Genomic DNA, 23,053 nt, shown 5'->3' with positions numbered 1-23,053 from the left:
CTATTACAAAGATACCCTTCCACGACACATTATCTAGAAATGTGGGCATATTTACAAAGCTGCATGTTAAAAGGAGATTAGTATTGCCACATTCACTGCCACGGATTGCCCACCTCAAAGATAACTCAACTCTAGGAGATGAGCAGACAGCCCACACAAGACCCAAGACTACAGATCACGGTACACATAGTGAACGGCTGTGTTGTTGCCCTTTCTGAAGATACAGCACCATCTCCGGAGTCTGTCTCACCCCTGACATGTACAGTCATTTTGACGCTAATCTCAGCCCTAGGAATTGACATAACATACTTACAGCAGGTAAGGCTGACAATAACGCCCGGTGGTGTTGCACACTTACGCCAGCCTACACACAACACAGAAGGATAATGTCAACACCCACAGCACATCCACCAGCCTATGACGCAGATGACATTAATTTAGGACAGGGTATAAAGACTGACATAGAACTCTTATCAGATGTCCAGGCAGCCATAGGCCATGACGATGCCTTAGCCCCAGACATCTCAGATAATTCACAAGATAGTACACCAGAGAGTACATTAGGCCAGCTATTCCTAAGTTCGCAAAGCCCAGTACTGCAGGATGCAGCTTCAGGAATGCCAGGTCAAATTGACACACTATTGATAATAAAAATGAGACGTATCCAACTCTGCAGCCCCCAACAGGAAGAAAACAAAGAGAGCCATGAGGCCTCTGGTGGGTCACAGCACAGCTCCCACATGACACTCGCCCAGCACCCACATCCCTCACTGAGGATCACGATACCCCAAGAACAAGAACAAGACATTATGGCCCATTTCGATTCCCGAGCCACCAGCATTGCAATACACAGAGTCAGTATAATGAGTGGCAGCCCCTTAACACAGGTCCGAATAGAGAGGAAAAGCACCTGCTACAGTTCAATGAAGTAAAGAGAGACAGCGAACAGTATCCCTCTGAGGTAGTAACTGAGGGAGACATTAGCAGGAATAGGACAGAAAGTGACCTATGCCAAAGAACAGGTAAAGAAGAAGGGGACATGTCACACAAACAGTACTCAAGAAGCCCCACAGAAAATACAGCAACACTCCAGCAACTTGCATTATACCTAGCGAGTATAGGGGATAGAATGACTGAACAGATGGGTGCAAAGAAAAAACAGGCACCAAATGAAGTAGCTAGTAGTGTGAAGGAGGTAGAGCCACACAGTGGTGGAGTCCCAACTATCATGCCACAGCAAGGGCCATGGATAGACTTACATCAGGAAAATCAAAGTGCAGCCCCACCACAGATCAACATAGCAGCTTCTCTCACAGCCAACTACTTAAGTGTGCCCCAAGCTCCGTCTACAATAATTAATTATAACACTCAGGTGACACGACCACCTACGCCTATGCCTCAGACATCACCTCCAGTAGTTACACCACGTAGGCTAGAGAGACCACAGCTAGAGCAAGACAATTTGGATCTGCCAAAAATGTTCGAACAGGCAGAAAAGAGGAGAAGGCAGAGAAGAAGAGAGATAGAAAGTCTTGCAGTGTTAGGTAACTATGGGCGACTGGATGACGTCCAACAGGAATATGATGCATCAGGTACAGCACGTCTGCACACCGCCAGATCTGGAGTACTGCACCATATGACCCTTGACAGGCCAAGACCACCACTGATCAATGGTCTGACACCAAATGAGATAGTAATACTTGAAGAAGGGAGTGACCTTTATGTCAATCCATTCTCAGATAAATTGGCAGACTGGACAGAAGCGAATGCATCTCAAATGAAGGTTTGGCCTCGAGAGGGGTCCTTTGAGCCAGATGAAATGGCCACTGCTGAAGAATGTATCTTGCAGGAAGAAGGAAATGACGATTGGGACTACACCTACATGCGCCAAGGCCTAAGGGTCTGGAAGAAATACACACGCAGGTATTGTCACACAAGACCCACAGAGGTAACACACCAGCTGCCCCTGCTGTCCAAGGAGGTCAATGACCCCCCTACCTCAGTAACTTGGTCCCTAACGGACAAAGAAAATTTGAAGAAGGAACTCCCACCCCTCACAGAGGGTGCGGGAAAGTGGATAGAAGCCTTTGAAAATGACACTTCAAGTGTGTCATTGGCTATTTGGGATATGAAAAGCCTTCTCACATCCCTGATTGGAGAGGATGCAGAGGATATGTTTTCACGCATCAACACAAGGCTTTGCACCACTAATTAAGAATTAGATGGTGATCCTTTCAATGAAATAAGATCAGCGCTATGGAACGAACTGCGCCAGAAGTTTCCAGATGTCTCAGACATCGGATCTCTAATGTCACAAACAAGGCAATTAGCTATCGAGAACACAGCTGCTAAACTAGAACAGCAGAAATTAAAGAAAAGAAAGACTCTTGATACAGCTATGGTAGCTAAACCAGTGAGTCAAGTGACCACTGTCACTAATGCCTCACAAAGTGCCTTAAATGTGCCAGGAGGTAACACACAGGTAACAACACATCAGTTACAACAGGTACCTCAGTAACACATGCCTGTGTACAAAATGGTGTCCCAGACACAAGCCCCGATACCACAGGGAGCTTCAGTTCTGCCCCCCATCAATTCGGTTTCACAGGGCACCACCCAGCAGCACTAGGCTGGAGGCAATTCAAGTTAGGATAAGCCCACAGACAACTCTAGTGTGTCCCTTATTGACATGTCTCACAAAGATTAGAGAGGACCCTGTTGTGAATGTCATGATTAACAACAACACGTATAGTTTTTGATTGACACAGGTGCCATATTCCACTGTATCAAGGAGAGGGCACTGCCCATTTCCAACTAGAGCGCAAACACACTAGATTTCTCTGAGGCGATATAAGTCCCTTTCACAGAACAAGTATGAATAGAAATAGGAGATAAAGGTAATGGGGAGCGTCTAATTTATTCACCACAGTCCACATGATCTGATGGCCAAATTAAATATGAAAGCTAAGAATATGTTTCAATGAAAAAGGCACAAAGCCCTTTTCAGTTCCCAAGTGTACGCAGACTGTCAATTCTATGTTTGCATTTTCATCCAGAAATAGATAGCAGCAGCTGACACAGGCACAAGCCGAAGATAAAATGATGGAATGGAATGCACACTAGTTGCATCCCATTTCTTTTCAGATATAGAGACGGGATCATGTACTGCTAGGCCTATTGGGCATTTCATCCTTCTAAGGTGGATTCAAGGAATACCTTGAGTTGGGGACAATAGGGATCTGCTATTTATCATCAATATACAATTCTGAGTGAACATGTGCATTAAAAATAAGCCATCTTTATTTCTATAGTACGATACGTATATTTTGCATATTGCAATTAGAGACAACACATGTTTTCAGATATTAAAAAAGTACTGAAAAGCTAATTGAGAGTTTTTTTTATTTTCGGGCCATGTTCATAAGTAACTTTCCTGGCCGAGTGCATATTCTGGGCGTAGAGCCAAACAGGAACAAGCATTGGAAATGCAATAGGTCTCGCACCATTAGAGTTAGTGCTTTTAGAATTGTTTATGGGGTTTTTTTGTAAATGTTTAGCATTTTTGTTTCCTGTAGCCAATGCTAAAGAATTACAAAGAAAAAAAGCCATAAACATTTCTTAAAGCTCTAACTGAAATGGTCTGAGACCTATTGCACTGTGTGAGGGTGAGGGGTTGAGGGTGAGAGTGAGAGTGAGGGGGAGGGGGAGGGGGAGGGGGAGGGGGAGGGGGAGGGGGAGGGGGAGGGGGAGGGGGAGGGGGAGGGGGAGGGGGAGTGGGAGTGGGAGTGGGAGTGGGAGTGGGAGTGGGAGTGGGAGTGGGAGTGGGAGTGAGAGTGAGGTGTTGAGGGTGAGGTGTTGAGGGTGAGGTGTTGAGGGTGAGGTGTTGAGGGTGAGGTGTTGAGGGTGAGGTGTTGAGGGTGAGGTGTTGAGGGTGAGGTGTTGAGGGTGAGGTGTTGAGGGTGAGGTGTTGAGGGTGAGGTGTTGAGGGTGAGGTGTTGAGGGTGAGGTGTTGAGGGTGAGGTGTTGAGGGTGAGGTGTTGAGGGTGAGGTGTTGAGGGTGAGGTGTTGAGGGTGAGGTGTTGAGGGTGAGGTGTTGAGGGTGAGGTGTTGAGGGTGAGGTGTTGAGGGTGAGGTGTTGAGGGTGAGGTGTTGAGGGTGAGGTGTTGAGGGTGAGGTGTTGAGGGTGAGGTGTTGAGGGTGAGGTGTTGAGGGTGAGGTGTTGAGGGTGAGGTGTTGAGGGTGAGGTGTTGAGGGTGAGGTGTTGAGGGTGAGGTGTTGAGGGTGAGGTGTTGAGGGTGAGGTGTTGAGGGTGAGGTGTTGAGGGTGAGGTGTTGAGGGTGAGGTGTTGAGGGTGAGGTGTTGAGGGTGAGGTGTTGAGGGTGAGGTGTTGAGGGTGAGGTGTTGAGGGTGAGGTGTTGAGGGTGAGGTGTTGAGGGTGAGGTGTTGAGGGTGAGGTGTTGAGGGTGAGGTGTTGAGGGTGAGGTGTTGAGGGTGAGGTGTTGAGGGTGAGGTGTTGAGGGTGAGGTGTTGAGGGTGAGGTGTTGAGGGTGAGGTGTTGAGGGTGAGGTGTTGAGGGTGAGGTGTTGAGGGTGAGGTGTTGAGGGTGAGGTGTTGAGGGTGAGGTGTTGAGGGTGAGGTGTTGAGGGTGAGGTGTTGAGGGTGAGGTGTTGAGGGTGAGGTGTTGAGGGTGAGGTGTTGAGGGTGAGGTGTTGAGGGTGAGGTGTTGAGGGTGAGGTGTTGAGGGTGAGGTGTTGAGGGTGAGGTGTTGAGGGTGAGGTGTTGAGGGTGAGGTGTTGAGGGTGAGGTGTTGAGGGTGAGGTGTTGAGGGTGAGGTGTTGAGGGTGAGGTGTTGAGGGTGAGGTGTTGAGGGTGAGGTGTTGAGGGTGAGGTGTTGAGGGTGAGGTGTTGAGGGTGAGGTGTTGAGGGTGAGGTGTTGAGGGTGAGGTGTTGAGGGTGAGGTGTTGAGGGTGAGGTGTTGAGGGTGAGGTGTTGAGGGTGAGGTGTTGAGGGTGAGGTGTTGAGGGTGAGGTGTTGAGGGTGAGGTGTTGAGGGTGAGGTGTTGAGGGTGAGGTGTTGAGGGTGAGGTGTTGAGGGTGAGGTGTTGAGGGTGAGGTGTTGAGGGTGAGGTGTTGAGGGTGAGGTGTTGAGGGTGAGGTGTTGAGGGTGAGGTGTTGAGGGTGAGGTGTTGAGGGTGAGGTGTTGAGGGTGAGGTGTTGAGGGTGAGGTGTTGAGGGTGAGGTGTTGAGGGTGAGGTGTTGAGGGTGAGGTGTTGAGGGTGAGGTGTTGAGGGTGAGGTGTTGAGGGTGAGGTGTTGAGGGTGAGGTGTTGAGGGTGAGGTGTTGAGGGTGAGGTGTTGAGGTGAGGTGTTGAGGGTGAGGTGTTGAGGGTGAGGTGTTGAGGGTGAGGTGTTGAGGGTGAGGTGTTGAGGGTGAGGTGTTGAGGGTGAGGTGTTGAGGGTGAGGTGTTGAGGGTGAGGTGTTGAGGGTGAGGTGTTGAGGGTGAGGTGTTGAGGGTGAGGTGTTGAGGGTGAGGTGTTGAGGGTGAGGTGTTGAGGGTGAGGTGTTGAGGGTGAGGTGTTGAGGGTGAGGTGTTGAGGGTGAGGTGTTGAGGGTGAGGTGTTGAGGGTGAGGTGTTGAGGGTGAGGTGTTGAGGGTGAGGTGTTGAGGGTGAGGTGTTGAGGGTGAGGTGTTGAGGGTGAGGTGTTGAGGGTGAGGTGTTGAGGGTGAGGTGTTGAGGGTGAGGTGTTGAGGGTGAGGTGTTGAGGGTGAGGTGTTGAGGGTGAGGTGTTGAGGGTGAGGTGTTGAGGGTGAGGTGTTGAGGGTGAGGTGTTGAGGGTGAGGTGTTGAGGGTGAGGTGTTGAGGGTGAGGTGTTGAGGGTGAGGTGTTGAGGGTGAGGTGTTGAGGGTGAGGTGTTGAGGGTGAGGTGTTGAGGGTGAGGTGTTGAGGGTGAGGTGTTGAGGGTGAGGTGTTGAGGGTGAGGTGTTGAGGGTGAGGTGTTGAGGGTGAGGTGTTGAGGGTGAGGTGTTGAGGGTGAGGTGTTGAGGGTGAGGTGTTGAGGGTGAGGTGTTGAGGGTGAGGTGTTGAGGGTGAGGTGTTGAGGGTGAGGTGTTGAGGGTGAGGTGTTGAGGGTGAGGTGTTGAGGGTGAGGTGTTGAGGGTGAGGTGTTGAGGGTGAGGTGTTGAGGGTGAGGTGTTGAGGGTGAGGTGTTGAGGGTGAGGTGTTGAGGGTGAGGTGTTGAGGGTGAGGTGTTGAGGGTGAGGTGTTGAGGGTGAGGTGTTGAGGGTGAGGTGTTGAGGGTGAGGTGTTGAGGGTGAGGTGTTGAGGGTGAGGTGTTGAGGGTGAGGTGTTGAGGGTGAGGTGTTGAGGGTGAGGTGTTGAGGGTGAGGTGTTGAGGGTGAGGTGTTGAGGGTGAGGTGTTGAGGGTGAGGTGTTGAGGGTGAGGTGTTGAGGGTGAGGTGTTGAGGGTGAGGTGTTGAGGGTGAGGTGTTGAGGGTGAGGTGTTGAGGGTGAGGTGTTGAGGGTGAGGTGTTGAGGGTGAGGTGTTGAGGGTGAGGTGTTGAGGGTGAGGTGTTGAGGGTGAGGTGTTGAGGGTGAGGTGTTGAGGGTGAGGTGTTGAGGGTGAGGTGTTGAGGGTGAGGTGTTGAGGGTGAGGTGTTGAGGGTGAGGTGTTGAGGGTGAGGTGTTGAGGGTGAGGTGTTGAGGGTGAGGTGTTGAGGGTGAGGTGTTGAGGGTGAGGTGTTGAGGGTGAGGTGTTGAGGGTGAGGTGTTGAGGGTGAGGTGTTGAGGGTGAGGTGTTGAGGGTGAGGTGTTGAGGGTGAGGTGTTGAGGGTGAGGTGTTGAGGGTGAGGTGTTGAGGGTGAGGTGTTGAGGGTGAGGTGTTGAGGGTGAGGTGTTGAGGGTGAGGTGTTGAGGGTGAGGTGTTGAGGGTGAGGTGTTGAGGGTGAGGTGTTGAGGGTGAGGTGTTGAGGGTGAGGTGTTGAGGGTGAGGTGTTGAGGGTGAGGTGTTGAGGGTGAGGTGTTGAGGGTGAGGTGTTGAGGGTGAGGTGTTGAGGGTGAGGTGTTGAGGGTGAGGTGTTGAGGGTGAGGTGTTGAGGGTGAGGTGTTGAGGGTGAGGTGTTGAGGGTGAGGTGTTGAGGGTGAGGTGTTGAGGGTGAGGTGTTGAGGGTGAGGTGTTGAGGGTGAGGTGTTGAGGGTGAGGTGTTGAGGGTGAGGTGTTGAGGGTGAGGTGTTGAGGGTGAGGTGTTGAGGGTGAGGTGTTGAGGGTGAGGTGTTGAGGGTGAGGTGTTGAGGGTGAGGTGTTGAGGGTGAGGTGTTGAGGGTGAGGTGTTGAGGGTGAGGTGTTGAGGGTGAGGTGTTGAGGGTGAGGTGTTGAGGGTGAGGTGTTGAGGGTGAGGTGTTGAGGGTGAGGTGTTGAGGGTGAGGTGTTGAGGGTGAGGTGTTGAGGGTGAGGTGTTGAGGGTGAGGTGTTGAGGGTGAGGTGTTGAGGGTGAGGTGTTGAGGGTGAGGTGTTGAGGGTGAGGTGTTGAGGGTGAGGTGTTGAGGGTGAGGTGTTGAGGGTGAGGTGTTGAGGGTGAGGTGTTGAGGGTGAGGTGTTGAGGGTGAGGTGTTGAGGGTGAGGTGTTGAGGGTGAGGTGTTGAGGGTGAGTGAGGTGTTGAGGGTGAGTGAGGTGTTGAGGGTGAGTGAGGTGTTGAGGGTGAGTGAGGTGTTGAGGGTGAGTGAGGTGTTGAGGGTGAGTGAGGTGTTGAGGGTGAGTGAGGTGTTGAGGGTGAGTGAGGTGTTGAGGGTGAGTGAGGTGTTGAGGGTGAGTGAGGTGTTGAGGGTGAGTGAGGTGTTGAGGGTGAGTGAGGTGTTGAGGGTGAGTGAGGTGTTGAGGGTGAGTGAGGTGTTGAGGGTGAGTGAGGTGTTGAGGGTGAGTGAGGTGTTGAGGGTGAGTGAGGTGTTGAGGGTGAGTGAGGTGTTGAGGGTGAGTGAGGTGTTGAGGGTGAGTGAGGTGTTGAGGGTGAGGTGTTGAGGGTGAGGTGTTGAGGGTGAGGTGTTGAGGGTGAGGTGTTGAGGGTGAGGTGTTGAGGGTGAGGTGTTGAGGGTGAGGTGTTGAGGGTGAGGTGTTGAGGGTGAGGTGTTGAGGGTGAGTGAGGTGTTGAGGGTGAGTGAGGTGTTGAGGGTGAGTGAGGTGTTGAGGGTGAGTGAGGTGTTGAGGGTGAGTGAGGTGTTGAGGGTGAGTGAGGTGTTGAGGGTGAGTGAGGTGTTGAGGGTGAGTGAGGTGTTGAGGGTGAGTGAGGTGTTGAGGGTGAGTGAGGTGTTGAGGGTGAGTGAGGTGTTGAGGGTGAGTGAGGTGTTGAGGGTGAGTGAGGTGTTGAGGGTGAGTGAGGTGTTGAGGGTGAGTGAGGTGTTGAGGGTGAGTGAGGTGTTGAGGGTGAGTGAGGTGTTGAGGGTGAGTGAGGTGTTGAGGGTGAGTGAGGTGTTGAGGGTGAGTGAGGTGTTGAGGGTGAGTGAGGTGTTGAGGGTGAGTGAGGTGTTGAGGGTGAGTGAGGTGTTGAGGGTGAGTGAGGTGTTGAGGGTGAGTGAGGTGTTGAGGGTGAGTGAGGTGTTGAGGGTGAGTGAGGGTGAGTTAGGGTGAGGGGTTGAGGGTGAGTGAGAGTAGTTGAGGCTGAGTGAGGGTGAGTGAGTGAGAGTGAGGGTGAGTGAGTTAGAGTGAGGGTGAGTGAGTGAGAGTGAGGGTGAGTGAGTGAGAGTGAGGGTGAGTGAGTGAGAGTGAGGGTGAGTGAGTGAGAGTGAGGGTGAGTGAGTGAGAGTGAGGGTGAGTGAGGGGTTGAGGGTGAAGGTTTGAGGGTGAGTGAGGGTGAGTGAGGGTGAGTGAGGGTGAGTGAGGGTGAGTGAGGGTGAGTGAGGGTGAGTGAGGGTGAGTGAGGGTGAGTGAGGGTGAGTGAGGGTGAGTGAGGGTGAGTGAGGGTGAGTGAGGGTGAGTGAGGGTGAGTGAGGGTGAGTGAGGGTGAGTGAGGGTGAGTGAGGGTGAGTGAGGGTGAGTGAGGGTGAGTGAGGGTGAGTGAGGGTGAGTGAGGGTGAGGAGTTGAGGGTGAGGAGTTGAGGGTGAGTGAGGGTGAGGGTGAGTGAGGGTGAGTGAGTGTGAGGGGTTGAGGGTGAGTGAGGGTGAGTGAGGGTGAGGCTGAGGTGTTGAGGGTGAGTGAGGGTGAGTGAGAGGTTGAGGGTGAAGGGTTGAGGGTGTGAGGGTGAGGGGTTGGGGTTGAGGGTGAGTGAGGGTGAGGGGGTGAGGGTGTGGTCACTAGTTAGGAAGGAATGTTTCCACCGCTCCAAGAGTCGTAAATCTAAAATAGGCTCAAGTATGACTCACGTGGGGGTCGTTAAAATGACCACAGCTAGTTCATTGTGGCTCGCAGCGCATAGGGCAAAGCTTTTCTGAGGCTCTGAACTGCAGACAGGACATCGGCACTAACATCAGCAAGCTTTTTTGGGGGTAGGGTAGGGAGGGGGTACGAAGGTGCCTCTTAAGTACTTCTAAGAAGGTGAAGAGGTGCGCTCCGATCATGGCTTTTACTCTTGTTTAGATTAAACAACACAAGTGTCTCTTTTAATGCCAGACTGAACCGCGCAGGCGTTCCGATTTTCTGCTTCGGATAAAATGGCGGCTTTTCCGGTGTCGGAAATAGTCATCCCTTGGTAAATGCCCAAAACAAACAGGGTCAGCTGACACTTCTACTTCTGGGTCATAATCGCATGCCCATAAGAAAGATGGCGCCCTTGGTCAGAGCGATGGGGGTGGGATTATTGGAAGTCACTTCCTGTTACGGCCCTGCCAGAGTTAAAGATGGCGGCCGTGGGGGTGCTGGAAACGGTAGAGAAGCTGCAGGCAAGACTGACCGGTGACGGCGAGCCTAAGAAGGTAAACACCAGGGCGACACGAAGGAGAAACATAATCGGGGGAGGGAAGGAGAAGGATCGGCTCCGAGATCAAGGCGGACGGGGCAACCTGAGGAGCGGGTGGTTTACGAACATGTAGTTTTTTTTGTGCTAGTGAGTTTGTGTTTGGTTGTGTGGAGTGTGCGCGCTGTTCTGTGGTGTAGGACTGCGTGACTGCCGTGTCGTGAGATGCTGACGTGTGTGATGTTAGTGTGAGTGTGTGTTTGTGTGAAGAGCGCTGGTGTCTTTATTTCCGATTATGTGTCCGTTAGCGTGCCTGCGCTTCTGTGCAGTTCAAGTGTTGGTGGGGTGCGCCCATGTCCAGTTAGCGTTCGTGTGTTGTTGTCTTGGTGTGCCTACCTCAGAGAGTGTTTGCGTACCCTGTATTTCCAATGCATGCTACGCGCGTGCGCTCGCGTATTTTAAGTATGTTTTGTAAACAATGGTTGTGTTGCTGCCAATGCCTTTCACATTTCCAAGCGCCGTGCACACTACACAATTTTAATGCCTCCTTTCTCATTGATAAATACAAAAAACTGGGGCACAACCCGCAACATTTGAACCCAATGTCTAGTACATAGGAATCAATGGTCTGTGCATGTCCTTTTACATATTGTCCAACGAAGAGAAGTGACGCGCACCTAAAAAAGTCAGGGTTGTAGAAGAAACAACTTATATAAAATGCAGTAATAGGCGGTTAAGTTCCAATATGTTGACAACAACACGTACTATTTGCGCTGGTCTCCATACAAAAAACATAATATTTAGAAACAAGGTTGCAGCGGAAAGACTGTAGAAGAGTGCTGGGAGAGAGAGAGAGTGGGGAGGAGAGTAGGAGGAGGAGGGGGGAGGAGAGTAGGAGGAGGAGGGGGGAGGAGAAGGGTAGGCACGGCGAAGTGAAGAGACAAGACGGAGGGAAGGCAGGGGAGGGGGAGGAGAAATGCGACACGGTGGGCAGGGAGGGGGGCGGAGCGGGGGTGTGGGAGGAGTGCGCCTTGAGGGAAAATACGGCTGGGGGCATGTGCACGCGCTTTTAAGCTCAATGCGCATGCGCATTGAGCTTAAAAGTCACGGGCACTGCAAGGAATCGCCACGATTCCTTGCAAGTTGGACAAAGAGTGGATAAGCCCCCATAGTCTTGCTTGCTCGATGCCCATGCACATCGACAGGCGAGACCTAAAAAGGCGTCCTGTAGTTGACAGTTAACAATAAGATTGATAAGAAAGGAAAATGTATGTGTAAAAATACGTTGGTCTATGGAAATGAGCAAGAAGACTGAGTGGCCTAAGACCACACAGTTTGGTAAAATAATTAGTATGTATGTTAAGATGTATGTTAAGATGGATAAGAGGAGATGAGGAATACGTTTTCAGATATGCACCGCTGTGTACAGTTATTACTCCACACATGCCCAGTGCTGGGAAAGTACAAATGAATGCAGATATAAAGTACATTCAATGTTAAAAGGACGTATGCAGGGAGTAAGCAATGCTCCCCCATTCTGCTTGCCCAAAATACACCCTCGACAGTGCAAGAAGATCCATCATGCCCATACACTATTGGTAATACACAGCACTATGGTTTCATTGCACAGCTGCACCTTAGAGAGATACAGAGAAGTGCCCCACCTGAAGAAAAAAAGTTGTGGAAGGAGAGGGGAGTACAACAGGATGTTTCAGATTTCGTTTATAGACAGATAATGACAGGGAAGCCTGTTGTGCCACAGGCCCTTCTGCAAATAGCACTCAGTCAGTTGCACCTTCCTACACATTTCTCGTGATGTCATGTCCACAACTCTGCAAACAGAGTGGTTCATCCCCAGTGCACATGAACAGATACAACTCTTTGTATCCCTTTTTAGGGTCCTTTTTTAGAGAGCTCCACATTAACTATGTAGACATGATTGACAGATGCCTAGAATACACATCATGTTAGTGGTGTGCCCTTTTTTACGGGTGGATTTAAGCAGGACCGTGTGTCTATTATGACGCAAAGGCCGCAGCTAACTTCCTACTTCATGAGGTCATATGTCACTGAGGATTACTGGATGCCATTGCAGTGACTCGCAGTGACAGTGACAGTCATTTTTCAAACATCATTTTTGAACAACTGCGACAATGTTAGGGTGAGCGCCTCAACGGCCTGTTCAAAGCCACGATCAGTAAGAGAGTGCCCAATTGGGAAGAAATGGCTCTATTGCCTTCCCGTTGCTCTGTCTACACTTCGAAACACTCCCAGCTCTGATCATCATATCACATCTCACCGGCTTGTCACTGACAGATCAATGAATATGGTTGTTCTCTCCACCAGACTTAAAACAAGACACTGGGCCCTCTTCTGATATTGTAAGCAATGAATTGTTGATCATTTATGTGCACTAATGCGTGCTCCAAAGTTCCTTTCCATTCAGATATCGAAGAAAAGAACAAGGGTCCTATCTCTGATGAACTTCCGCCTATCTGCTTTGGGACACACATCTTTGTAAAAGAAGCAGTCCGGAAGTGGAGAGACCTCAAATTCAACGAACACTTGCAAATTGACTATTCAACCACAGCTGTCCGAACAGCCAGAAAGGAATGGTTTCACCCGCCACCGTCACAGATTTGAACATTGACCAAGAGAAGGACATCATGTACCAACTAACTATCCAAGATAAAGAATATGGAGATCGTATGATGGCCTACGGACTGAGACGCAGTAACAGAACCACCCTCCATGTCAAGCTTTCAATGAAAAAGATATGTACAACAGTAATAATATTCTTTGTTATGTTTGTAGTTTTAGTAACAGCATTCCACTGGTTAGCAGTGCGATCCGAGAGAGAGAGAGGAGCTACTAGTGATATCACTTTTGTCACGACTACAGAGCTTCCCATGCACAAGACACTTCCTGCTAACAAGCAAACTGGGATAAGCACCAGTAGTAGCTATGACACCTCTGTGCCCACCTTGACACCTTCTGTACCCCGAGCTGACCCTACAGGAAGGGACTTGGCACTCGATATCATCTTGAGCCCCACTGTGCCAGGTACACCAAGACGATCCCGCCAAAATAAAAGAAGTCTTAGACATAGAATGAGTCGCGAGATAGTGCCAGTTAGGTATACATCGCGTACCCGACTTATGGCAGACTGGGTTAGTAATCTCCAAGACACAGTTGTTTACACCTTCGATCAGCACTCTATGCCTGATTTCCACTCCCAGCGCCCTAGTGAGAGTGCAGAGGATAATGGTATACACAATGCATTGTTAGATAACATGTGGTACAGAGACATGAGGGAGGTTGGAAGAAAGGTAACAAATGAGTCCTGCTTTGTATGTTCTCACATTCCACACGCTGTAGGCGCAGATAAATTTATCTTTCCTAAAGAAGTTCCACCACCCACAGCCAAATGTCTTTTACACTTGTTTCTTTGCCGCATACATGGTCAAATATAGCTCCACTCAGCCAAAGTGGATGATGCATTTGTAAATACCACAGAGTGGGATGACAAGTTTGTAACATTTAGGGTGATAACTAATACATTGGAAATTGAAAGGAGAATGGAGGTTTACCGTGATATGAAAGTACCTGCCGACATAATGCAGGTTTGGGAACGTCACTATAAGAAACTAGGGTACTTCACCTTCCCAACACCCCCATCGAAATGCCACTCACCTGAACATCACCGATGTAACCACACTCATGACACATGCCCTTGTCAGTGGAGACCTATTCTACACCTGAAGGCCAACATTTATTTCAACAATAAGTGGAATGGTCCACATGACTTAATATGTAAGGCAGCCTCCTTAGGTAGCACAATTGTAGGACAAGAGCACAAACATAGTTTAAATGTGGAGATAGAGAGTGTGCTGAGATATGGGGTAGGGAAACTAGAAGATACACGTCCAGTGAGGGTACACCATACACACAGAAAAGAGCATACAAGCTAAAGTCTCCTCTCCTTTGCTTCCTAGGTAATGGAACGGTACCTGTGGGCAGGAATACTAATTGCAAGAGCACTAGTTTTAATTCGACCCTGAAGTACGGCACATCCATCCTCATTGGTATCTACTGGATCTGCGGAGAAAATCTGTATCTGCAGTTGCCTCCCCACTGGCAAGGACTTTGTTCTATCGTGACGATGCATGAATGGCATCTCGTCGTCCCAGCAGCGAACATTTCCCACATCCATGCACACCCAATGGCAGGTGATGTCAACCTGCCCCACCACCGAAAAAGAGAAGTCAAAAAGTACTCCACAGATGACACCTTTCATGAGATTCCGGAAGATTTCAACGATGCTGAACTTTACTTTGGGGGAGTTATCCCAATGTTCCAGACCAAAGCCAATGCTCAATGGCTCCAAGTAACGAGATATGAACTGATACAGCTAGTTAACAACACCCGTGATGGGTTCAACGCCGTGGAAGAAGAACTACGACCTTTGAGACTCATGGTTCTGGAACAACGCTATGTTCTAGACCAGTTAATTGCGATGAATAGTGGTGGATGCGCCAGAATGGGAAAATCGTCCTGCTGTGTCTTCATTTTGGCCGATGATGCTGATAACGGAACACTTACAAGGGCCATTGAGGACTTGGACAATTTGGGGAGACAGATGCCTGAGGATGGAAGTGCAAAAGCAGATGTTTTAAGTAATTGGTCCAACTTGGACTGGATGCCTTCATGGCTATCTGCAGTACTAAAATGTATAATGCCTATATTATGTGTGCTTGTAATTGTGTATTTTGGAACACAGATCATGTTGCATTATGCTAGAAGATTAAGGTCTAAGAAAGTTGAGATGAACTATACAGGTATACGCAGGGGACAAGGGGAAGATGTAGAGATAGCAGTGTTGAACATAGAGCGTACCATCCCTGACGTTCACTTAGCGCAGGTCCCCTCTGAAAGTCAGTACCTCCCTATGAGACCATGTGTAAGAGATTAGAGGGACCAGATGAGGATTTAGGAACTACTCCTTCCTAGACTCGCCCTGGCCACCCCCATCTCCAGCTAAGTATGCAGTTCGTGTGACGTTTGATTGGGTTCATATATGAACCAGAGGGGGGAGTGACAGAGGGAGAAAAATTCACTGCATAGTTATCCTAGGACACTCTTATCACTAGCTAAGCATGAACCCTGTGTAGGCCCTGCTGCTTAGAAATTATAGGCCCCAGTTACATTGGCCTGAGCACTGCCATTTTCTTTCAGCTTAAACCGAAGCAGAAAGCAGGTCTGACCCAGGCTTCTGCCAGCTCCACTTCTGCGAAGCTCAGCACTCCTGTTTATAGCCCCCACCCCACTGTATGCTAGGTTCCGATCATTGAAGTTCAAGTTCCTTCTTATTCTTGCAACACACCCCAAGCACCCCACCTAAAAGCTGTGAACGGAGATAAGGGAAGTTCCCACCACAAGCTACTTCTCGAGCCTGTCCGATAAATGAGGATAAATGTGGATAAATGTGGCAAATCGGTATCGCAGACTGGCACAATAATGCATGAATAGAATCCTTCAAAGCAATAATAACACATTTCTGATTAATGACAAACTTCCAGTCAGAATGGCAGGAAATCAGTCTAGGCTGGCGTACATGCCACACAATTACGATAAGGGGCCACATTTATACTTATGATGGGAAGGCATCAGGCAGGGGGGCGTGAGAGGCGATAGAAGGATATGTGGTTCGGGGTGACGTGATATGGCGTGACCATAGGTTTCTCACCCCTGAACAATATAAAAGGGTGGTCCGCCAGATTATCGTTGAACTACTCCTCGTTTGCACATAGGGTGTCGGACAGGAGTTTTTCCCAGGGGTTACTCGAGATAGCCCTTGTTTCATGTACTTAGGTTCTGCTCCTCTATTGTATTTTCTGTGTAATGAAATGCTTTTTCCTTGTTGCATTTTAAAGTTATATTTCACTATTTGATATGTGAGGTTTTCTCTGACTTTATTTTATCTTTACTGCATTTAAGGTGTTTAAACCTGTTATTTCAGGATATCTTACATACAGTGGTGAGTGTGCCCAATAATATGTGCTTAGACCTTTTCTATGCAATCTGCCTCCAAGCTCAAAAGTGTACTTAAAGCAAAGCCTCTCTCTCATAGCAGCTGTAAACTATTTTGTAAATCCAAACTGGTCCATGCGACTTTCAAGAGAATGCTAGGAGCATGATCAAGTACTATGTGGTTTTTATGCTATCATTGAATATTTCTAGAAGCTGTGCCTTCTAATAAAACTTGTTCAACTTTCAGAATCAGTTTCCAAGGCTCATATATCCGTTTATTCCTGTTTTTAGAGCAAGAGTACCAGGACTAACCCGGTGCAAATTAAGCTGTCCCATTTCCCTTAGTTCTCTCTCACGGTCTCCCCAGCGCGGCTTCTGAGCTGCTGCACCGAGTCCCCTGGCCCCTCCTGCCCACAATTAATTTTCCCTCCGACATGCTATATGAGTGACATGTCTCGAACAAGTGATGTCCGATGCCTGCAGGACACATGCTGTATCTACTGCAGGAGATGATAGTAACGAGCGGGAGGGGACTATGATCTTGATCATCAATCGGGCGTGGCGTGCTGCGCACTATCTAATTAATAAAGAGGCTGCTGGCTCACAGAGTTCCCCGCATGCACGCAACCGCCCAATGTCGTTTTGCAGTGTTTGTTGCACTATTCATGCGTTTAAGCTTGAATTTATTTTTGCAATTTGGAAAAGCCTGCAAATTATGCAACACATCGTTTACACATGGCTTGCAATTCAGCAACTGCGGGAAGTCGGAAAGCCAGAAGCCGCTTGATGCTAAAAACTTAGCGCATTAAGCACATCATAAATCCATAAATCCACGACTGTGCAAACTTTGGCTGTAGTACAGGCTGCAACTTTTTATTGTCGTGCATCAGAATGGGCAACGTTCCAAAGACACGTTCCAAAAGGTCTGTTGCACGGAGACAAAGTGAAAATAAAGCGATAAAGGAAAACAAGTACGGGAAATGCAAGGGGGTGGGGGTGGGTTGGGTGGTTCACAAGGGAGAGAACAACACGAGTGGTGGGGGAAAACCACGAGGGAGACGCACGCACGGAGACAAAATGAAAAAAACATCACGTACCTGATAATGCAGAGCGGCCGGGAAACTGAAAGTACGGCTGGCCATGAATAATTAGGGAAACTGAAAGTACGGCCGGCCTGCGGCCGGCCATGAATAATTAGGGGAGGAGAAGCCGCACAGCGCACGCTGGGAGAAGCCCTTTGATGTGCTGTGCGGCGGTGAATGCGTGTGCTTGTTTGGTCACGTGATTCACGTGAACTTAATGAAAACCGCAGCGCAAGAAGCCCTTGGTTTGACGAGGATTTCGAGCACTTGAATTCTCGCTCCGCTCAATGCGCTTGCGCGCATTGATAGGTCGCGAGACCTAAAAAGGTTACTAACCTACTAATTACTAATCTTGTGTTACCGAGGAGCGCGCAACTCACACAAAAAAAGTTCTTCAATTACTTGTCAGGGGCCGAAAGTGCTATATGAAATGCATTTACAATAGCAATACCCTTTCTCAGGGCTTTAAGTGGGATGAAAAAACTGGGGGGTCTCTCAAAGGGGCGTGGTCAGTGTAATTAGGGAGTGGCTTTAAAACACTTACGCAAGAAATCTCTGTTTAGCATAGTGTGCCACCCGGATTGTATTTTGCAGTTTCAGTCAGTGCATCCAGATATGTGATAAAAACAAGTCACATCATACTGACAACAAGTAAGGACTATTGGCTTTGTCAATGGTTATTAGTTGCATAAGATAAATAAGCTGCAACTATGGCTTGTTACATATAATATTGAAAAAGCTTCCACTTAAAGCCCTGGAGACCCTACCATAATATTGCTGCTCTTTCAAAAAGAAAAGGGAAATCCATAAAGAACATTAGTCTTTAAAAGATTTCTTTCCCCCAGGGCGCTCACCTGGCAAGACGTCATGCCGTAACTTCTCCACTGGTGAGGAGTGAGCAGTGTGAGCAGCGCACACGACGTGCCTGCTGTCTCGAAACTGGTCTCTAACGGGCTCTGTTTTGCGCCCTGGCACTTTTTTCCGGACTGCTGTCACTGCAGTCCGGGAAAAAACACGGACCACCTGTGCCAGGGCTCAAAACAGAGCCCGATAGAGACCCGTTTCGAGGCCCCCTTTAAAAAACTACCGGTGCTCAGACCCCTTGAGACCCGGCCCACTTAAAGCCCTGCCCTTTCTCAAGGTGTGTAGCCTTTCCTCTTATTCAAGTAATCATCTTCAATATTACTAGTAATTAGATTATGGTCGTACCCAATAAACTCATCTGAGGCTTAATTGCGAGTCATTTATTTTATCTGCACATTCTTCCTGATATCGAGCCAGCTAACTATTCTCCAATGTTTGCTAATGCTGAAGGCAACAAAAGTCTCACCAGGGAACGAGCAGAGTGAAGCAGAGTTGGGACAGATAGTAGCATTTCCAACGCGGGGGACGAGGCTAAGGCTGAGAATCTGGTGCAGAAGTCCGCTGCTCTCCATTGCTGACCAGACCTTTCTTTAATTACATGGTCTGTCCTTAAACTTAGCCAGACCCACAGTTAACAGTTAGCCTTTGTTTGAGAGGCGAAACTTTCGTCTTTCATAACTTCCGGGTCGTATGACAGCCAATCAAATAGCTTTACTCACTCTAGGTGTCATCTGGAAGAAGGCGGAGCTCGTGGCGTTAAACAGGGCTGGTACTGCAGTTTGTCTGCAATTTAACCAATCCAAGTGCCTTTATGTAGAACACAGTGGTGGTCATTGGTTGTAGAGTCCTCTCTTACTTCAGCCGTCCGATAGATCCTCGTGGATTCCTCGCAGTTCAGAGATGTTTTTATATTTTTTTGCAGTTTAGTTAGCGTGACGTCGACCCGAAGATATTGGAGCACTTACATGAGCACTAGGTATATCACACAAGAGCACATTCTTATTAGTGTATTTTTGTAGACTCGAGTGGATTAAATGATTTGCCCACATTAACAGGATGTGGAGCGATGCCGAGACTCGAACTCGGTTCCCCAGTTTAAAGACGGCAGCTTTGGTTGTTTCACTAATGTTTGCTGTTTTTGTGCCTGAAGTGGGTGTAATGTTGCTGCTGGGGTCCCCTGCACACAGAACTTTTGTGGGCGGAGGAAATACAACCAGTTATGCGTCCTTTAACACCGTCTCCTCCTACTCTTTAGTCACCGCCGCCGCGTCACGATGCTTGAACTTGTTGACGTCACTGTAGTGTAACCTGACCCACTACATTCCTCTTCATCCTGGTGGAATCGTGGCAGGGGCGTCTCATATGCCCCGTGCTGCGGGGAGGAGGCGGGGGCGACTAAGGGCTCCTGATTAAATACGGCTCGCGGCCCCGCCATGTACCTTGCATGGGGCCCTCTAGTGTCCATAGCTGCCAAGGTTTCAGATTGCTGTGTGTGACATTTTCATAATTCCATTGAAATTATGAGTGACGTTTCAACAACTATGAGTGACAGACACTTTCTCGCGAGCAAAATCACGCAGTGAACATGAGGGAAACTACATATAAATATCAGTAATTTCACTCATTTGAGTAAGGAGAATCTCTTAAAAGATCTTAAAACTACTACAAAGCACCAGAAATGGAAGGGCATTAACAGACTGTGTGCCTGCAGTTTCAGTAGCAAAAGGCAGGCAGGCACTGATGCTGCTCTGAAGATGGCATTGATTTGATTATTCGTGAGCGCGCAATAGCCTAAACAAGCATTTACAATGCAATGGTCTCGTCTTTGTTAAAGTTAGAGCTATTGGCATTGCAAATGGCATTCTTTTCATTTTTTTAAAAAACATAAATAAATGGTATTGTCATTTACAATGGCAATAGGTGAGCATTAGAGAGTAGTCAAGTGTATTAGCAGACACAGAGCCCCACACACACAGAGCCCACACACACACAGAGCCCAACACACACACACAGAGCCCCCCCACACACACACACAGAGCCCCCCCCCACACACACAGAGCCACACACACAGAGCCACACACAGACACATACACACAGAGCCACACACACAGAGCCACACACACAGAGAGCCACACACACACAGAGCCACACACACACACAGAGCCACACACACACACAGAGCCACACACACACAGAGCCACACACAGCGCCACACACACACAGAGCCACAGACACACACACACAGAGCCACACACACACAGAGCCACAGGTCAGCGGGCGCTGGCGTCCGTGCCCTCGGCACTCACTGCCCCTCACCACACGCCCACCTCTGCCCAGTAACGCCCCAGGGAACCGAGGCAAGAAAAAACGATCACAACCAGGGAAGAGAGGCAAGAAAAAACTATCACAACCAGGGAAGAGAGGCAAGAAAAGCAAGCACAACCAGGGAACATAGGCAAGAAAAACAATCACAACCAGGGAACATAGGCAAGAAAATACGTAGGCCATGTATACAGCAAATGTCAAATATATACTAGCCAGGAAGAACGTGCAGCACAAGGTAGATATACACTAGCCAGGCTGAATGTGCGGAGGGAAGTAAAAATACACTAGCCAGGCAGAATGTGCAGCAGGAAGTAAAAATACACTTGCGAGACAGACTGTGCAGCAAGAGGTATAATTACACTAGCCAAGCAGAATGTGCAGCAAATTATAGATATACACTAGAAAAACTCTATTCCTTCCTGTCCTCAGTTATACATTTCGGAACCCTCTTCCGATAATCCCTTGACCTTCACGACCTTTCCCGCCCTTGATTCTACTTCCTTAGCGGGCCTTGCTAACCGGGTTCAGTCGGGTTCCCCCAACGACTGTTGTCCGCCATCAGTACTGCGGGATATCTGCCTTAAATTACCGGACGACATTCTATCCCTACTGAATGGCTCTCTGGGGAGCGGCATTGTTCCTAACTCCTTTAAAAATGCCATTTTAGTGCCCCTTCTCAAGAAACCCGGAGCTGATCCCGGCGATCTCTCAAATTTTCGCCCTATTTCTCTTCTTCCCTACTTTTCTAAACTAACAGAAGCATACGTCACCCGTTGTCTCTCTAATTTCATTGAGACTTCTGGCTACCTGGAGCCCAACCAGGCCGGTTTTAGACCCGCCCATTCAACTGAGGCTGTTATCCTCGCGGCCTTGGATACACTGAGGAGAAACGCGGATGCGGGCATTCCTCAAGTCCTTGTACTCCTGGATTTGTCTGCCGCATTTGACACGGTGGACCACAACATCCTTCTCCACCGTGTTGGCCAGGCAGGCATACAGGGTACTGCCCTCAAATGGATTGCGTCATTTCTAACTGGACGTACTCAGGCAGTGCGTCTGGGCCCGTACACCGCAGCAAAAACCTCCACGTCTTGTGGAGTACCCCAAGGCTCTTCCATCTCGCCATTATTATTCAATCTTTACCTCCGCCCACTTATCCACTCACTCAAGAACTGGGACATCACGGTATATAATTATGCCGATGATTTGCAGATAATTTTTCCCCTCAACTCTTCCAATGCTGTTAACACCTTTCGCACTGCTATGATTCACATCCTATATTGGATGAATGAGAATCAATTAAAGTTGAATCCAGGAAAAACCGAGCTGCTCCTTCCCGGCTCCAGTTCTGCTCACTGGGGTCCACAGTTCTGGCCCACAGAATTTGGCCCCCTTCCACCGTCGGTCAAATCAGTGAAAAGTCTGGGCGTGATTATTGATGCAGAGCTTTCTTTGAAAGCCCAAGTGGGCGCTGTCATCTCGTCCTGTATGTATCAGCTGAGAAAGATCCGCAAAGTTAGCCATCTTTTACCACCTCCTGCTCTAACTCAGGTTGTCATTGTAGGAGAGTAGGGTCTGCAATCCTATGATCACCCAGATTTTTTGCTTTTGTTTCACTGGTTTACGACTTTCTCTGGCTGTGGGCCTGCTAATCAGACCCACAGCCTGGCTGTTCTCTTTCTAAATTACGATATGTACCCTGTACCCTGTGCAGTAGTGTGGCTCACTGGTTAGAGGCGGCAGACCCGAGAGCAGAGGACGGCCCGGGACCAGGGTTCGATTCCCGACGCGGCAGGTTTCTGGACCAGGGTCAGCGGACTCGATAATTCTCTCGCCTCGGTGCCCACTCTGATCAGCGATCACACTCGGCAACTCTGGGCATAAGCTTGCCTCATCTGCACTAACGGCCCCACCAGACCGCCGGGGATGCCTGGTCTCACCCTGGAGATACCCATTAAGGGACCATCTCTCAGGGAAGCCAGGAAGGGTTTCGCAGCGGTCGAAGCGCGGAGATACTCCTCCGGGAGTCTATCCTAGCGCTATATAAACCCACAATTAATTAATTAGGTGCATTTACCAATTGGTACTGGGCCACCTTATCAGACCCCGTAACGCAGGGCATAGGTGTACCCAGGGCCGCCAGGGGCTTAAGCATGTATTATGCCACCCCTGGCTGGCCTCCTAAATTTGACACAACTGGCTGCACGACAGCTGGGGCGAAGACGTGTAACCACCCTTCGCTTTAGGTATAGTAGCTCTATATCTAACCATACAATGGACACCCGAGTTCCTATCAGTCACTCCTATGGCAGGCCTTAACGATCCTGAAGGCAGAGTGCGTGGGCTCGTGTGAGCTAGGTTCAGGCCCGAGCCGAGCCCGGTTGCAGCTTGCGGAATCAAGACCCAATAGCTGTTCCATGATAACGCGTACCATATCGGTAACTCCGGTGTCGCGTTATCAAGGCATGTCGAGTAAGGTGTCATACGAATCGGGGTGCTGCCCTCTCACCAATTCTGGCGATGAGGTTAGTATCCCACCCTTCTAGAGGGACACGACATGTACGTAACTGTGAACCCCGGTTAAAGTTAACTGAAGCCTCAGCTCCACAAAATGGATGCTGCCACCACAGACACGAGTCTGACCTCCTGCTGCTGGGAGTCCTTCCAGCGAGGAGCACTTGGACAAAGGGTTTCCTGTCGAGGGCGGTGTTCGCACCGTCCCAGACAGGGTTTGTGTATTCTGGGTAGGTAGGGCTTTGGCGAGAAGGTGACTGCGGAGTGGCACCCCGGTGCTCACTACGCATCTGCCGGTTAGAACCAGTTCCAGGGGCGACAGCCCTGGCCTGGGGAAAGTCCGGCAGGGGAGAGGGGT

The 23,053-nt window shown here is 49.3% G+C and overlaps 1 protein-coding gene and 1 pseudogene across 1 annotated transcript in view; one reads left to right on the top strand and one right to left on the bottom strand.

Moving 5' to 3' along the window:
• The window catches only part of TMEM170A (transmembrane protein 170A), a 114,370-nt gene extending 95,835 nt beyond the window's left edge, over positions 1-18,535 (bottom strand). The window contains exon 1 of the mRNA XM_086945220.1: positions 18,323-18,535. Within this exon, the coding sequence (XP_086801346.1) occupies positions 18,323-18,428 (106 nt within the window). The 5' untranslated portion in view covers positions 18,429-18,535. The remainder of the gene's footprint in view (positions 1-18,322) is intronic.
• LOC147676792 (syncytin-2-like) lies at positions 13,459-14,852 on the top strand (annotated as a pseudogene).
• Positions 18,536-23,053: the final 4,518 nt, after the last annotated feature.

This window comes from Lissotriton vulgaris, chromosome 12 (assembly GCF_964263255.1).
Source record: "Lissotriton vulgaris chromosome 12, aLisVul1.2, whole genome shotgun sequence".
Taxonomy (NCBI): Eukaryota; Metazoa; Chordata; class Amphibia; order Caudata; family Salamandridae; genus Lissotriton; species Lissotriton vulgaris.
This window is presented reverse-complemented; position numbering and strand designations above follow the sequence as displayed.